Source organism: Macaca fascicularis, chromosome 10, assembly GCF_037993035.2.
Source record: "Macaca fascicularis isolate 582-1 chromosome 10, T2T-MFA8v1.1".
Taxonomy (NCBI): Eukaryota; Metazoa; Chordata; class Mammalia; order Primates; family Cercopithecidae; genus Macaca; species Macaca fascicularis.
The window spans coordinates 28,222,501-28,240,290 of record NC_088384.1 but is presented as its reverse complement, the minus strand read 5'-3'; the positions used below and the strand labels follow the sequence as shown (position 1 = coordinate 28,240,290).

The 17,790-nt window shown below is 48.7% G+C and overlaps 1 protein-coding gene and 1 pseudogene across 1 annotated transcript; one reads left to right on the top strand and one right to left on the bottom strand.

The window, feature by feature from the left end:
• Window positions 1-4,292: 4,292 nt before the first annotated feature.
• LOC102140658 (glutathione S-transferase theta-4) lies at window positions 4,293-10,015 on the bottom strand. The gene is made up of 5 exons (XM_005595379.5): window positions 9,788-10,015; window positions 9,416-9,503; window positions 7,135-7,285; window positions 6,020-6,196; window positions 4,293-4,627 (listed from the first exon to the last, which is right to left on the bottom strand). Exons 1-5 carry the CDS (start codon window positions 9,909-9,911, stop codon window positions 4,430-4,432), a joined length of 738 nt encoding a protein of 245 aa, XP_005595436.3. The 5' UTR covers window positions 9,912-10,015; the 3' UTR covers window positions 4,293-4,429.
• Window positions 10,016-10,956: 941 nt separating this feature from the next.
• On the top strand, window positions 10,957-11,451 carry LOC102141047 (eukaryotic translation initiation factor 4E-binding protein 1 pseudogene; annotated as a pseudogene).
• Window positions 11,452-17,790: the final 6,339 nt, after the last annotated feature.

Here is a 17,790-nt window from a genome sequence, read left to right as displayed (position 1 = left end):
GCCTCAGCCTCCCATGTAACTCAGACCACCAGAGCATGTCACCATGCTTGGCTGATTTTTTGACTTTGTAGAAACGAGTTTGCACTTTGTTTCCCAGGGTGGCCTCAAATTCCTGGGCTCAAGTGATCCTCCCACCTCAGCCTCCCAAAGTGCTGGGATTACAAAGACGTGATCCACCGCCCCTGGCCTCCCTCACATTCTTGACATTTAAAGTTACTGTCATTGACAAGGAACATGGTTACACTCAAATTTACTCAAGAAAAAAACTCTTTTCTCCGTTAAAGAGATATGTGGCCTAGCTGCTTCCTACTCTAGTTGAGGTCTTCTTTTTCCTTTTTCTTCTTCTTCTCTCTTGTTTTTTAGAGACGAGGTCCTGCTATGTTGCCCAGGCTGGTCTCAAAGTTCTAGCCTCAAGAGACCCTCCTGCCTTGTCCTCCCAAAGTGTTGGGATTACAGGTGTGAGCCACTCTGTCCAGCCTCAAACTGTGCTCATTAGATGAGCAGCAGCAGCAGCCTTGCCTGGGAGCTTGTTAGAAATATACTACCAGGCTCCCACCCCTAAACCCAGACCTACTGAATCAGACAGAGTCTGTATTTTCATAAGATCCTCAGGTGATCCAAATGTGCCTTAAACTTGGAGGAGCTTTGATCCAGAACCTGGGCTAGAGGCCACCAGGGGCCACCCTGTTCCTCACAGACTGCAAGGCACGTTTTTTTTCTTGGCTCTTCTCTCTGTCCCAATGTCTCCTTCTCTCTGTGTCTGATCCTGAGGACCCTATGACATCTTCTTAGGGGAGTTTCCACTGCCAAAGACCTGGTTCTCTAGAATCTGATGGGCTCTTCTAGACACCAATCTCTACCTGGGCTCTTGTTGAAGAAGCCAATCAGCTCATTGGTTGGAAATCACATGATACAATACATGGCCATCTTCCAAGCTGTATATGTGGACAAGGAGATAGGGACAAGAATGCATATCACATTCTGATACCTGGGTCAAAGTCTCTCCTCAGGCTCCCAGGATATACTTTTATGGGGAGTTTTCCTCCCTTCCCCCAATATGGTCACTCATAACTTTACACCCAACACTCAAACAGGAGTGGAAGCTTCAGGGTTTCATCCAAAGAATAGGCTAGGCTGTGGGGCTGAGTAAAAGGCGCTGGACTGCGGTAGGTCTTACTCCAAGATGGCCAAATGGAAGGGCTTTTAGCTTTCTTCGTTTTTGTTTTATATCTCGAGATAAATGTTCAATTTCTACACTTTTATATAAAGAGTCACAATTTATGTTTCATATTTTTGTAGCTGCTTCCATATGCTTTTGAACAATGTAATCTTATTTTCATTATGATATATAATTCCTATACCATAATATCCACCCTTTCAAAGTATACTTTCAAATTCAATTGGTTTAAAACCAATTCAGTGGTTTTTAGTATATTAACAAGTTTTGTCACCATCACAGTTATCTAATTCTAGATCATTTTCATCACCCCAAAAAGAAACTCTGTACCCAATAAAGAGTGACTCCCCATTTTCCCTCTTCCCCTAGCCCCTGGTTACCATTCATCTACTTTCTACCTCTGTGGACAGGAAGTATCTGCCTATTCTGGAGATTTCATTCAAATGGAATAATGAAATATGTGGCCTTTTATGACTGGCTTCTTTCATTTAGCATAATGTTGTCAAGGTTCATTCCATGTTGTAGCATATCAAAGTACTTCATCCCTTCCTATGGCTGAATAATAATTGTATGGACTTTGTAGCAAAACATTCTAATTTTTACTTCTCTACTGTGCTTATTGTTTGTCTTTCTCCACAATAATGTGAGCACTAAAGGTAGAGATTTTTGTCTATTTTGTTCACTACTGCTTCCTCTGCACCAAAAACATTGCCTGGTTGTGGGTACTTCTCTAGTTTTAGGGAGGAAAAGACAAGATATAGGTCCTGACTCCGGTTCTGCCTCTCATTCATATGCTACTCTGAGGATTCCCTCCCCTTGAAGAATTTTTTTCTTCATCTACAAAATGGGGATAATAATGCTACTCACCAGGGTGGTTGTGAGGATTAAACAAGGTAAGAGATGTAAAATTGCATCTTAGTTATCAGATAGTTTTGTGTTCCCATCTAGCTCCAATGAGAGTGAGGATTTGCTCTAGGCTCTGGGCTTCTAATGGGCAGACAGCTTCCTCCATGATGTTTGTGGCTGTAGAGCCTAGCACAGTCCCTCAAGAAAAGCTTTTTTTTTTTTTTTTTTTTTTTTTTTTTTTGAGACAGAGTCTTGCTCTGTCGCCCAGGCTGGAGTGCAGTGGCGCCATCTCAGCTCACTGCAAGCTCCACCTCCCGGGTTCAGGCTATTCTCCTGCCTCAGCCTCCCCAGTAGCTGGGACTACAGGCGCCAGCCACCACGCCCAGCTAATTTTTTTTTTGTATTTTTAGTAGAGACGGGGTTTCACCATGTTAGCCAGGATGGTCTCGATCTCCTGACCTCGTGATCTGCCCGTCTCGGCCTCCCAAAGTGCTGGGATTACAGGCGTGAGCCATTGCGCCCGGCCAATTGATTTTTCTATGTTGAACCGCATTTGTACTCCTGGGATAAATCCTACCTGGTCAAGGTGTATAATCCTTTTAATATGCTGCTTAATTTGATTTGCTAATACTTTACTGAGGATTTCTACATCTATATTTATAAGGATATTGCTTTGTAACTTTATTTTCTTGTAATGTCTTTTTCTCTTTGGTATCAGAGTAATTCTAGCCTCATAGAATGAGTTGAAAAATATTTCTTCCTGTTCTATTTTTTGGAAGAGTTTGTGAAGGCTTGGTGTTAGTTCTTCAAGCTTTTGGTTGAATTCACCAGGGAAGCCATCTGGTCCTGGGCTTTTCTTTGTGGAATTTAAATAAATAATTAATATTTTAATCTCTTTATTTGTTACACGTCTATTAAAATGTTATCTTTCTCCTTAAGTCAGTTTTGGTAGATTGTGTGTTTCTAAAATTTTCCCTTTTCATCTACGTTGTCTGAATTGTTCAGATATAATTATTCATGGTATTTCTTTCTAAACCTTTGTATTTCTCTATGACCAATGTGATGTCTCCATTTTCTTTCTTTCTGGTTTCCATTTCATTTTTTCGTTTTTGTTTTTGTTTGTTTTTTGAGATAAGGTTTTTCTGTGTTGCCCAGAATGTAACCTTGAACTCTTGGACGAGTGATCCTCCCACCTCAGCCACCCAATTAGCTAAGACTACAGGCATGCACCACCATACCCAGCTAATTAAAAAAAAATTTTTTTTTCTTTTAGAAAAAAGTCTCACTGTGTTACCCAGGCTGGTCTCAATCTCCTGGCCTCAAGTGATCCTTCTGCCTCTGCTTTCTGAAGTGCTGGGATTACAGGTGTGAGCTATTGCACTCAGCCTGCACTTTCTTTCTTGGTGAATCATTTGAGCCTTATTTTTTTCACTTGGCTATTCTAAGTAAAGGTTTGCCAATTTTGTTGATCTTTGCAAAGATCCAATTTTTGGTTTTATTGATTTTCTCTATTGTTTTTCTATTTTCTGTTTCATTTATCTCCATTCTAATCTTTATTGTTTCCTGTTTTCTACTGGTGTTGGGTTTAGTTTGCTCTTATTTTTCTAGTTCCTTAAGGTATAAAGTTAGGTTATTGATTCAAGATTGTTCTTCTTTAACTTATGTGTTTACAGCTATAAATTTTCCTCTTAGCACTGCTTCTGCTGGATCCTATAAATTTGGGCATGTTGTGTTTTCATTTTTATTCATTCAAGATACTTTTTAACTTCCCTTGTGGCTTTCTTCTTTGACCCATTGGTTAAGAGTGTGTTGTTTAATTTCTATGTGCTTGTTAATTTTCCACTTTTCCCTCTGATCTTGATTTCTAACTTTATTCCATTATGTCCAGAGAACATACTTTGTATGATTTCAATCTTCTTAAATTTGAGACTTAGGACCAATTATATGTTCTATACTGGAGAATATTCCATGTGCTTTTTAGAAGAATGCTTATTCTGCTCTTGTCAGGTAGAACGTTTTGTTCATGTCTAGTGTGTGCGATTGGTTTATAGGGCTTTTCAAGTCCTCTATTTCCTTGATGATCTTCTGTAGTTTTTCTATCTATTACTGAAAGTGAGGTATTGAAGTCACCAACTATTATTACTGACAATGTAACCATATTAACCCTTTACTTTTAAAATTCTTTTTGGACACTGGAAGGATCTGGAACCACCAACCACTCCCACATCAGACCCTATGCATGCGCCAATTGTCTGTTGCTCAGCAGCTGTGATGGTTGTTCCAGTTCTTTATTAGGCAAAGAACAGTTTTTTTGTTTGTGTTTGTGTTTTTTTTAGCATTTCCTTTGAGGAAGGTGGCTCAGATTGCTAAGCCAGCCAGGCCCTGCAGGATGGGCTGGGCCTAGGGTCACTTGCTCTTATTCAGCAACTCAGAAATATTCTCCTTGACCATCGGATCCAATGTTGAAACATCCCAGTTGGCCAACTGCATTAGTCGATCGTGGGCCTCCTTAAAGAGGCCAGCGCCGATATTCAGCTCCACCCGCATGCGCCACTCGGCTAGCTTGGAGCTGTTGAGGAAGACATTGTAGTTGGCTGCCATGGGCTGTGGATAGACAAAGAGGAAGATGTGGTCAGCCTGGGGACCAGCCCCACCTCGGTCCTCTCCCATAGCCTCAGGCCCCCATTCCCCCAGCAACATCCGCCTCTGCAAAGAATTAGGCTGCTGACCCCCAAGGCCTGAGCTTTGGGTTACAGACTATGTACTAGATGTAGTTGGGGATGGAGGATGCAGAATCCCTCAGGGTCCTTAGTCACTGATCTTCTTGCTCTAAGCCTTCTGGACCATGCTGAGAGGGCTCCTGGCCCAGGCAGCTCCCACTTCTCCAGATGGTGACTTTGCATGAATCCTACCTTCTTCCAAGGAAACCCCTTATCCCAGGGGTGTATGTGTGGATGAGGGAGAGAACTCAGGTTTTTTTCCCCATGTTTAACCTCCCACTGTGATCAGGCTCAGGGGCTAGAATGGGAGACCTGGCAAGCAGTCTACCCTGCAGTTTGGCTGGCTCACTAAGACAGTCTACCCTGCAGTTTGGCTGGTTCACTAAGACAGTCTACCCTGGACTTTGGCTTTGCACCCAAGGTCTTTGGGAAGCCCAAGAAGGGGTGGGTGGTGGGTGAAATGTAAGGGGTGGGGGCAAAGCATATGTCTGAGCCCTCGGGGCAGGCCAGAATGATTTTTCCTGGTGCTGGTCTGCACTGCAAACAGACCAAAGAGACTAATTTTCATATGAGCCAGAGATCTCTGGGATGAGGAAAGGAACACTGCATTTCCTGGCCAAGCCATCAGGATCCCAGGTGCCTCCTCCTGGGCATAGCTCTGGCTGATATGAAAATTAGTCTCTTCGGTCAGTGTGCAGTGCCCTAGCTGGTGTTCAGGATGGCCAGTTTAGACCCTGGCCAGTGTCTTGAGAGGCAGAACTGGTCACCCTCCCCTGCATGGAGAGGCCACATAAATGCCCCATACTCAGGTGTGCCTCCAAATGCACAGTGGATGCCCCTCAGACCCAGCCAGGAGAGCTGTCCTCCATAGCTGTCTGTCTGGAGCTCTGGGAACGAGGCAGGGCCAGAAGGACCCCCACGGCACCAATGAACATTTCCTGGCGAGTCCAGCAAGAGGAGGCGGTATCTGGGATGCTGGTGGATTGACCAGGAAATGCAGTGTTCTTCTCTATCCCAGGCTCACCCTCCAGCTCCTCCCACACCGAAGAATCTTTGTCAAATGTGGAGAACTGTGATCCTCCCTGATTGATAACATTCTGTGCTTCCTGTTGCCCCCAGATTGAGTCCAGGCCCCCAGACCTGGCTCCCACAGCCCCCATGGCAGCTCTACCTGCCTTTCCCGCCTCTCCAGCCTATCCTCAAGTGATGGCCCCACTGGTCACAGAGGAGTCCCACCTCTGCCCAAGGTCTAACCCTCCTCCACCCCAACCCACACCTGCATCATCTCCACCACGGCCACCAAGTCAGCCAGTGAGATTTGGTCCCCGGTGAGGAACATCTTATCCTGCAGAAAATACTCCTCGAAGAGCCGCAGGCTGTTCTTCACCTCTTCCACTGCATGCTCCATCTTCTCAGCTGAAACTTCCTCCCCTGTTATCTTTGGGATCAGCAACTGGCCAGGGTTGGGAAGAGGAGGGAAGAGGAGGCTGCACTCCAGGGCCACCTGCCCTGCCTGGTCTCTGTACTCTTGCCTGCTGGATAGATATTGGACAGTTCCCAGGACATAAAGTAGTTTCACCTCTTGTAGCAGTTCTGATTGGTGGAAGTTGCTGGGAACCATGTGTTCACAAGGATTTGGGGAGCTCAGCAGGTGTAAATCCTGTGATTGTTTAGTGATGCCTATCACAGGCATAGAATTCGAAGTAGGAACACATGTACTGGTTATTTGTCATCTTCCAATTTTCTATAGGCCTTTTCTCTTTTTTCTTTCTCTCTTTCATTTTTTTTAGAGATGGAATCTCACTCTGTTGCCCAGGCTGGAGTGCAATGGCACAATCTTGGCTCACTGCCAACTTCACCTCCTGGGTTCAAACTATTCTCCTGCCTCAGCCTCCTGAGTAGCTGGGATTACAGGTGCCCATCACCACACACAGTGAATAATTTTGTATTTTTAGTAGAGACAGTGTTTCACAATGTTGGCCAGGTAGGTCTTGAACTCCTGACCTCCAGTGATCCGCCTGCCTCAGCCTCCCAAAGTCCTGGGATTACAGTTGTGAGCCACTGCGCCCGGCCTTCTGTGGGCCTTTTGACGCTGAGATTCTCTAGTTCGGAATGAAATGCCTCGAATGCTGTCCTGGGTGAGTCATATCAGCCGCTCCTGTATGCCCTTCCCCTCACCCTAATAAGACTCTTTCATGCCCATTGTTTCAGTTCACACCCCTGACAGCTCTGTAAGGCAGGCAGGAGAAGGAGCTGAGGAAATGAGGCCCAGAGAGGGAGGGAGACTTACTTACTAGAGTTCACCGGCAATCAACAGGGCCAGAACTGGCCACCAGCCTCCCTGACTCCCTTGTGCCCTTGTCCCCAGGCCCCGGAAGTGATCCTGCTCACCTTGAGCCAGACTATCTTCTTCATGGGCAGCTGAAAGGCTGTGTGTTGCCAAGCCATGAACTCCTCCACACGGGCACGTGTGTGCAGGTCTGGCGGGTACCAGTGTAATGGAGCGCTGTACTTGCGGCACAGGTAGTAGAGGATGGCCACACTGCAGAAAGGGCCGGTCAGGGGCACTGCCCTTGCCTTCCTGAGTGCACTGCGTCAACTACCCTGGTGTGGACTGGGCCCAACTGCTGGGGCTTCCAGAGCAAGGAGAAGCCCAAATGGCCCTGGGAAAGGCCTTCACCAGGGCTGTCTGTCTGACAGTCAGTAAGGGCAGGGAAGGAGCCCTGCAGGGTGAGTAGGAGTTGGGGGCTGGTAGTATAACAAAGAGTAGGCCAGCAAGGGGAACAACACATGTCAAATCAGGATGCTGAGGCGGGTGGATCGCTTGAGTCCAAGAATCTGAGGCTGCAGTGAGCCAAGATCACACCACTGCACTCCAGCTTGGGTGAAGGAGCAAGTCCTTTTTGAAAAACAAAAACAGTCCGGGCACGATGGCTCACACATGTAATCTTGGCACTTTGGGAGGCCAAGGTGGGCAGATCCCTTGAGGCCAGGAGTTGGAGACCATGGCCAACATGGTGAAACCCTGTCTCTACTAAAATGAAATACAAAAATTAGCTGGGTGTGGTGACACACACCTGTAATCCCAGCTACTTGGAAGGCTGAGGCACAGAAGTTGCTTGAACCTGAGAGGCAGAGGTTGTAGTGAGCCAAGATTGTGCCACTACACTCCAGCCTGGGCCACAAAGCAAGACTCCGTCTCAAAAAACCAACAAAGAAAAACACATGCTGAAATACCAGGGTAAGGGCAGCAAGGTGAATCTGAAGAACGGAGAGTAGGTGGGTGCAACTGGAAGGAGGGTGGGGGTCGCTGGGGAGTGGCGAGGCAGCAAGAGACACTGTGGAGGCCACAGAGGGTAGCCCCAGGAGATGCAGGGAGGTTATGGACTTAATCCATAAGATTAAGTGTTATATGAGCCAGGGCATGAAAGGATCCATCTCTCTGGTGCTGGATGGAGGGTGAGCCCGAGGGGGCAGAATGGACAACAGTGGGGCCAGCAACTATCAGGAAGGTTGTGGTGTCCGGGAATGGTGGAGGTCATGGGGACAGAGGGAAGGGGACGGAGGGGAGACATGCTTCGGAGGGGTATCCTAGGCCTTGCTGATTGATGGCTGGTGTGGGAACCTCCACAGGACAAGTGCTCCTTTGTTATCATCAACAGCAACCTTGCCAAGGTAAAAAAGTTAGGGCATGGAGAGAGCTACCGATTAGAGAGTGGCGGGAGAGACAGCAACTGGCTGCAAGATTCAGAACTTGTCTGGATCCTGATCCAAACAAACTGCCAAGAAAATATTTACGAGATAATCAGGGAGATTTGAACAGGAACCAGACATTAGATAAAATCCAGGACTTATTGTTAATTTTATGAGGTATCTTAATGGTAATGTAGTGTTCCTACCCTCTATCCTAGCCCAGGCTGGAGTGCAGTGGTGCAATCAGAGTTCACTGCAGTCATGAACTCCTGGCCTCAAGCAATCCTCCCGTGTCAGCCTCTCAAAGTGCTGGGATTATAGACATGAGCCACCTTGCCCAGCCTGTTGCTTTTTTTTTTTTTTTTTTTTTAAAGAACTCTTATCTCTGAGAGGTATGTTCCTAAACATTTGATTGATTTATTTACTTACTTGTTTTTATTTTTGAGATGGGGTCTCGCCCTGTTGCCCAGGCTGAAGTACAATGGCTCAATCTTGGCTCACTGCAACCTCTGCCTCCCGGGCTCAAGCAGTCTTTTCACCTCAGCCTCCTGAGCAGCTGGGACTACAGGTGTGGGCCACCATGCTGGCGAATTTTTATATTTGTTGTAGAGATGGGGGTTTCGGCATGTTGTCCAGGCTAGGCTGGTCTTGAACTCCTGAGCTCCGGCCATCCACCCGCTTCAGTCTCCCAAAGTGCTGGGATTGCAGGTGTGTGCTGGCCCCTAAACATTTATGACTGGAATGATGGGGTATCTGGAAAGCAGGGGAACAGAAATGATGTAAAATGGACCCCAAGTTGGCAACAGTCGGAGCTGGACAATGGGTTTGTGGGGTTCCTCATGCTCCTCATTAGTTAGTATTCACTCTCCTTTAGTGTATGTGTGAGGTTTTCCATGGTGAAATAGACAAATGCGCGCACTGTGTCTCCCAGGAGGAGCAGAGACAGATGGTGCAAGGGCCCTGGCTGGGGAAGACTTACCTTTCACTTAAGATAAATTTCCCATCTTTGAGGCTGGGCAGCTTCCTGAGGGGGTTGATGTCAATGTATTCTTTGCTGTGGTGGTGGCCTGGGAGGGGCAGGGAAGGTCTGAGGCTGTGGGACTCCAGGGGAGAGAGAACTGAGACTCCCAGAGACACAAATGCCTCCTGCTGAGGCAGGAGAATGGCATGAACCTGGGAGGTGGAGCTTGCGGTGAGCCGAGATTGTGCCACTGCACTACAGCCTGGGTGACAGAGCCAGACTCTGTCTCAAAAAAAAAAAAAAAAGAAAAAGAAAAAGAAAAAAACAAGCCCAATGTGTGTGCCCTGCCTCCCCCAGGACCAGGCCTGCCGGGTAGCACTGGGAGCTAACCTTTCAGCAGATCCACAAACTGAAAGTTGAACCGGATGTCATGCTTCTTTGAGAAGATGTAGACGGCACGGCAGGGTGCTGACAGCAGGTCCATGTAGAGCTCCAGGGCCATGTTGAGACACATGCAGGGCCCCACAGCCGCAGCTGGCCAGCCACAGACCTGGGCCTATGTCTGGCCAGAGTCCCTGGCCCTGTGCCCTCTCCAATATGGGCCCAGGACCCTGTGTTTCCCAGGGAAACTTCTTGTTCCCCTTTGTGTTGTCATAAGGCCAGGAAGCCTCCAATTCTTACGGCAGCAAGGATTCTAAGGAGGCCCAGGAGTACACTGGGGAGAGACCTGTGGCAAAGGTGTGGCAGCTGTGACCCTACTCTCTCCCTCTTCCACGTGTGCCTGTGCCCTGTGGCACCACCTCACAGACACCCTGTCTGAGAAGGGATTATGTCTGGGAATTCCCATGGCTGGACTTGCATTGCAGAACCTGACGAAAGGGGCTTTGCAGGGTCCAGAATGAGGAAGAGGCAACGAGAATGATCCCTGGAAGATTCTAGAAGTAGAGACTGGGAGTATCCACAGGTGAATGGAGCCTGAACTAGACTGAAAAGGAATTGGGAGAAAGAGACACAGGAGCCCAGGAGCTTCGGGAGTAGTGGGGACACCACCACCAGGAAGTCAGGGGGCACGCGGCAATAAAAGTCACAGATGCAATAAAACTTTTAACATATTGTTGTATAATGTACAATAATGTATAAAAATACACCCCCATACATTATTGTTCCAACTCTAGCCCTATGTATTGCCCTCCTCACATGAATCCCTCTGCCCATACCCCACTCTCTAGTTAATGTTAACATAGGTCTCCTGTTTATATTAGCCACATCAAGCCTAGCTGTCTACTCTATCCTGTGATCCGGATGAGCATCTAATTGGAAATATGCATTAATAGGTGCACTACGCACAGTGGCCCAAGCAATCTCATATGAAGTCACTCTAGCTATTATCCTCCTAGCAGTCCTATTAATAAGTGGTTCATTTAATTTGTATATACTCATTGTAACACAAGAATTTCTCTGGCTGCTCCTACCATCATGAGCTCCGGCCGTAATATGATTTATTTCCATACTAGCAGAAACCAACTGAGCCTCTTTCGACCTAACAGAGGGGGAATCAGAATTAGTCTCGAGCTTTAATGTCAAATATGCTGCAGGCCCATTTGCCTACAGCACAGTATATAAATATCATTATAATAAATGCCCGGAGGGCCGCGAGAGGTTTCTGGGTGCAGTGCACAGGAGACCATGTCTGCGGCAAGCAGCTGCAGCCAGACCCCAAGCCGGGCCACCCCCGCCACTTGCCAGGTGGTGCTCGGAAAAGGCATGCAGCTCCGGCCCGTCCGGGGAATACAGCATGACTGGCCCCCAGCGGCATGCTCTTCAGCACCACTCCAGGAGGTACCAGGGTCATCTAACACCGGAAATTCCTGATGGAGTGTCGAAACTGACCCGTGACCAAAACACCCCCGAGGGATCAGCCCGCTGTTTCCGGGGTCATCAGCTCTGCCAGTGATGATCCCCCTCCACGGAAGCCAACCAGGGCCACCTGCGCAGTAGTCCAGAAGATAAGAGGGGTGGGCGGTGAAGAAGCACAGTTTCAGATGGACATTTAAAGCACCAGCCGGCCGGGCGCGGTGGCTCAAGCCCGTAATCCCAGCACTTTGGGGAGCCGAGACGGGCGGATCACGAGGTCAGGGGTCGAGACCATCCTGGCTAACCCGGTGAAACCCCGTCTCTACTAAAAAATACAAAAAACTAGCCTGGCGAGGTGGCGGGCGCCTGTAGTCCCAGCTACTCAGGAGGCTGAGGCAGGAGAATGGCGTAAACCCGGGAGGCGGAGCTTGCAGTGAGCTGAGATCCAGCCACTGCACTCCAGCCTGGGCGACAGAGCGAGACTCCGTCTCAAAAAAAAAAAAAAAAAAAAAAAAAAACCAGCCATTGTGTGGAGCACTGCCAAGGGACCCCTCAGGCCCTTCCCGGAGGAGTCCCACCAGCCAGACCTTATGAAAGTGATCATACTGGGCAAGCGTTGGCCTGGGGTTGGCCACCCCAGCCCTCTCTCCCTCACTCAGGGCACCTGCCCCCTCCTCTTTGTGAACACCAGCAGGTAGCTCCTTGCCTCTGCTGATGCAGGAGCTGCTGCCCCAAGGGGAGTGACCCCTGCCAGCATACCCTGCAGCTGAAGGCCAGGAAATGGACAAGAACAAACCCTTCCAAATGATCAGCTCTTCCAGCCCCTCGCTGCTGGGGGCCCAACCACCCCTTCCTTAGGTTGATGTGCCTGGGAAAGCTCCCCTCCCCTCCTTCCCTAAGAGAGGAAATAAAAGCCACATTCGCCCTAGGGCAAAAAATAAATAAACAATAAATAATAAACACCCTAACCACTATTGTCTTCCTAGGAGCACTGCATAATATATATATGCCAGAACTCTATACCACAAATTTTGTCACTCGAACTCTCATTTTAACAAGTCTTTTTTAATGAATTGGAACATCATACTCCCGATCCCATTATGATCAGCTCATACATCTCCTATGAAAAAATTTTCTACCACTCACACTAGTACTTTCATATGACATTTCTCCATGCCAGTCCTAACCTCCAGCATCCCACCCCAAACATAAGAAATATGTCCCACAAAAGAGTTACTTTGAAGGCCGGGCGCGGTGGCTCACCCATGTAATCCCAGCACTTTGGGAGGCCGAGGCGGGTGGTTCACGAGGTCAGGAGATCGAGACCATCCTGGCTAACATGGTGAAATCCCGTCTCTACTAAAAACACAAAAAACTAGCCGGGCGTGGTGGCGGGCACCTGTAGTCCCAGCTACTCGGAGGCTGAGGCAGGAGAATGGCATGAACCCGGGAGGCGGAGCTTGCAGTGAGCCGAGATCTCGCCACTGCACTCCAGCCTGGGCGACACAGCGAGACTCCATCTCAAAAAAAAAAAAAAGAGTTACTTTGATAGAATAAATTACAGAGATTTAAACCCTCTTATTTCTCGAGTTACAGGAATTGAACCTACCCGTGAGAATCCAAAATTCTCCGTGCTACCTAATACACCACATCCTATCACCCCACAGTAATGTCAGCTAAGTAAGTTATCGGGCCCATACCCCAAAAATGGTGGTTATACCCTTCCTGTACTAATTAATCCTCCAGTGTGTGCCATGCAGAGGAGCCTGGAAACTTTCTGGCCTGGGTTGGGGCTGCAGTGGCCAGACTGTGCACCTGGTGGCCCAGGAAAGTAACTAGAGCCCCACATGGGGGACTGAGTGCCACTCACTCTATGCTGTGTGATCTAATATGTCTAGGCTCAGAAACTGGACTGACCCCACTTCCAGTGACAGAGTAAGCCTGGAGACAAGCGAAGAGTATGCAGTGTGTTTATTGCAGACAGCAGGGTGCATTGGAGTGGGCTACACCCACTCAGCAGAGCCACTCCTGCAGCAACTGCACCTGCTTCTGGGCCAGCTGGGGGTCCCGCCGAGCCTCACTGTGGTTCTGAGGCTAGAGAATGAGCTCATGGGCCTCCAGGAAGAGCTCAGTACCCAGGGCGGCCTCCACATGGGTCTGCCACACTGCCAGCCTGGGCCAGTCTTGGCAGAGGTCACAGCCAACAGCAGTGGGCAGGGAAGACAGGACAGCTGGGATTGGGGCTCAGCCCCATGCCCAGAGTCTCCCCAGAGGGCAGGTGGGTAGGAGAGCTTCACCTCCGTCAGCATCAATCTTCCAGGGAGAGCTGCTCCATTGCCACAAAGGCCGGGACTATAGGCACCCGCCACCATGTCCGGCCAATTTTTTGTATTTTTAGTAGAGACGGGGTTTCACTGTGTTACGTAGGATGGTCTCGATCTCCTGACCTCGTGATCTGCCCGCCTCGGCCTCCCAAAGTGCTGGGACCACAGGCATGAGCCACCGTGCCCAGCCTCTATCTCTTTCTTGACCTGGGATCTTGCTGTGTCACCCAGCCTGGAGTGCAGTGGCATGATCATGGCTTACTGCAATCTCCAAGTCCTGTGCTCCAGCAGTCATTCCCCTACAGCCTCTGGAGTACCTGGGACTACAGGTGCACACCACCATAACCCACTAATAAAACAAAAACAAAAACAAAACCTTGGGCCCGCCACGGCGGCTCATGCCTACAATCCCAGCCCTTTGGGAGGCCAAGGTGGGCTGATCACATGAGCCCAGGATGTCAAGACCAGCCTGGGCAACATGGCGAAACCCTGTCTCTACAAAAAACACAAAAATTAGCCAGGCATGGTGGCGCATGCCTGTATTCCCAGCTACTCAAGAGACTGAGGTGGCAGGATCACTTGAGCCCAGGAGGCAGATGTTGCAGTGAGCCAAGATAATGCCACTGCGCTCCAGCCCAGGCAACCGAGCCAGACTCTGTCTTAAAAAAAAAAAAAAAAAGAGAGAGAAACAGGGTCTCCCTATGTCGTCCACGGTGATCTCAAACTCCTGACCTAAAGTGATCATTGGGTCTCAGCCTCCTGAGCTGAGTAGCTGGGATTGCATGTGTGGGCCACCACACCTGGCTACCACTCCCTTTTTCTGAGTCAGCTTTTCTCTCTGAGACTCGCCTACTCCATGAACTCAGGAAATGTCACTACAGGTGGCCCCAGCTCCCATTTACCTCCCCATAGGGAGCTCCTCTCTCCAGTTCCAATTTCAAAACCCCGAAGGAAGCATTCTGGTTCAGTCACTTGGGCCACTGGCCAGAGGGATGGGATACTCTGAAAGATTCTGCTAGAGTGCCGGGCCCAGCCCTGGACCATCACTGTGCCCCATGGTGAGATGCCAGGGCTGGGATTCAGGGAGAAGAAAGGAGGTTCCCGCGCAGTCATTCCTGCCCCCTGTGGCTGCTGCGGGCTCCCTGCCTCGTCCTGTGCACAAAGCGGAAGCTCCCGCTGTCTGGCAGCAGCTGCTCTGCAGGGGACAGTCTGGACGGTAGAAAGTTCATCCTTAACCGTAGCCTTCCAGTCAAGGTTCCCACCAGTCTGGGACACCTGCAAGTGTCACATCCAACTGGGTGAAACTCTAAGATCCCTTTTAGAAGATCCCATTCACTCCCTCCCGTCCGCCGCCTTGCAGTGCCGAGAAACAAAACTCTGAACGAACCTCAAACCTAAGATGACCGTGCGCTGGGGCCTTTCCAGGAATGCGGGGCCCAGTCGTTTCTGGGTCAGGGTAACGGGTAAGGTCCCTGGCACCGGGACCCCTCCCAGTTTGAATCGATTCTCCTGCCTCAGTCTCCAGAGTAGCTGGGATTACAGGCACCCGCCACTGCACTCGGCTAGTTTTTTGTATTTTTAGTAGAGACGGTTTCACTGTGTTGGCCAGGATGGTCTGGATCACCTGACCTCATGATCTGCCTGCCTAGGCCTCCCAAAGTGCTGGGATTACAGGCGTGAGCCACTGTGCCGGGCCAATTTTTGTATTTTTAGTAGAGATGGGGCTTTACCATATTGGCCAGGTTGGTCTGGAACTCCTGACCTCAGGTGATCTGCCTGCATCGGCCTCACAAAGTGCTGGAATTACAGGCATGAGCCACCACGCCCAGTGATAATTTATAAGGAGTGGGCATTTGTTGGCTCATGGTTTTGAAGGCTGGAAAGTCCCAAGATCGAGGGGCCAGCATCTGGTCAGAGCTTTCTTGCTGTATCATCCCATGGTGAAAGGAAAAAGAGAGGGTAAGAGAGAGCAAGAGGTTGAACTCACAGCCTCAAAGTCCTTTTGGAATCCACATCAATCCATTCATAAGGGTGGAGGCCTCATGAGATAAACAGCTCTCATCAGGCCCCACCTCCCAACACTGTTGCATTGGGGATTACATTTCCAACACATGTTTTGTGGGGGACCCACTCAAACCATAGCACAGGGACACCTTCTCTTTCCTTCCTGTGGTAGGCTGAATAATGACCCCTAAGGATATCCAAGTCCTTATCTCTGGAACTTGTGAATATTACGTTCTGTGGCAGAAGGAACTTTGCCGAATGGATGAAGAATGTTGAGATGGAGGCGTTGTCCTGCATTATCTGAGTGAGCCCTAAATGCAATCACAAGTGTCTGTATAAGAGGAGACAGAGGGAGATTTGACACAGAAGGCCGAAGAAGATGGAAGTATAGAGAGATTTGAAGACGCTACACTGTGGGCTTTGAAGATGGAAGAAGGGACTATACGACCCAAGACAGGCAGCTCCAAAAGCTGGAAAAATCGAGGAAACCATTTCCCCGCTCAGAGCCTCTGGAGAATGTGCAACCCTATTGGCACCTGGGTTTTGGTCCAGAGAAATCCATTTTAAATTTCTGGTCTCCACCCAGGCGTGGTGGCTCACACCTGTAATCCCAGCACTTTGGGAGACCGAGGCAGGCAGATCACTTGAGGTCAGGAGTTCAAGACCAGCCTGGCCAACATGGCGAAACCCCATCTCTACCAAAACTACACAAATTAGTTGGGTGTGGTGATGGGTGCCTGTAATCCCAGCTACTCAGGAGGCGGAGGCAGGAGAATTGCTAGAACCTGGGAGACGGAGGTTGCAGTGAGGCAAGGTTGCGCCACTATGCTCTACCTGGGCGACAAAGCGAGACTCTGCCTCAAAAAAAAAAAAAAAAAAAAAAAGGAAATGCTGCTGCTGAGGACTGAAGAAATGAGAAATGTGTTTCTGGAAAGAGGAGGAAAGAGGATCATTTCCTATAAAGGGAGCCCATAGGGAGGTAGAAAGCTTAGCTGAATTGTGTTAGACAGTTATGTGGTGGCTGAACTTGAAGCAACGAAGTTGGATATTTAGCTAAGGAGACTTCCAAGCAAAGTTTTGAAGGTGAAGCCTGGTTTCTTCTTGCTGTTTATGGTAAAAAGCAAGAGGAAAGTGATAAAGTGAGGAAAAAGCTCTTAAGCAAAAAGAAACCAAGGTTTTATGATTTGGGAAATTATCAGCCTGTGCAGATTGCAAAAGATGCTAAAATTAGAAGATTCGCGGTTTGGAAAACACAATTCTATCCCTGTCCTGGGGATCACTCAAGACTTTTATCCATGGACAACCAGATTTACAGGGGCTTGAACTCCGTGTGTGTGTGTGTGTGTGTGTGTGTGTAGCGTGGTGGGGGGAGCACAGTGGAAAGATCTTGAATTTATTTGTTTATTTTTTAGACAGAGTCTCGCTTTGTCACCCAGGCTGGAGTGCAATGGCACGATCTCACTGCAACCTCCACCTCCGGGGTGGTTCAAGTGATTCTCCTGCGTCAGCCTCCTGAGTAGCTGGGACTACAGGCATGTGCCACCGTGCCCAGCTAATTTTTGTATTGTTAGTATAGACGGGGTTTCACCATGTTGGTCAGGCTGTCCTCAAATTCCTGACCTCAGGTGATCAGGCTGGTCTCGAACTCCTGACATCAGGCGATCCACCAGCCTCGGCCTTCCAAAGCACTGGGATTACAGGCATGAGCCACCATGCCCAGTCTTATTATTTATTTATTTATTTTTGAGACAAAAATCTCCCTCTGTCACCCAGCCTGGAGTGCAGTGGCGCAATCTCTGCTCACTGCAACCTCTGCCTCCCAGGTTCAAGTGATTCTCCCGGCTCAACCTCTCAAGGAGCTGGGAATACAGGTGCGCACCACAATGACAGGCTAATTTTTGTATTTTTATTTTATTTATTTATTATTTTATTTTATTTTTCCATAAGTTATTGGGGTACAGGTGGTATTTGGTTACATGAGTAAGTTATTTTGTAGCAGTTTGTGAGATTTTGGTGCACCTGTTACCTGAGCAGTATACACTGCACCATATTTGTAGTCTTTTATCCCTCACCCCCCTCCCACTCTTCCCCTCAAGTCCCCAAAGTCTATTCTTCTGCCTTTGCGTCCTCATAGCTTAGCTCCCACATATCGGTGAAAACATACGATGTTTGGTTTCCCATTCCTCAGTTACTTCACTTAAAATAGTAGTC

What these genes read in the sequence shown, in the direction of transcription:
- LOC102140658 (XM_005595379.5), bottom strand. Translation starts at nt 9,911, where the DNA reads ATGTGTCTCAACATGGCCCTGGAGCTCTACATGGACCTGCTGTCAGCA. An exon ending in GTTTGTGGATCTGCTGAAAG is followed by an intron (nt 9,504 to 9,787) that starts GTTAGCTCCCAG and finishes TGCCCCTCCCAG; the next exon opens with GCCACCACCACAGCAAAGAA. An exon ending in AGAAGATAGTCTGGCTCAAG is followed by an intron (nt 6,197 to 7,134) that starts GTGAGCAGGATC and finishes AACCCTGGCCAG; the next exon opens with TTGCTGATCCCAAAGATAAC.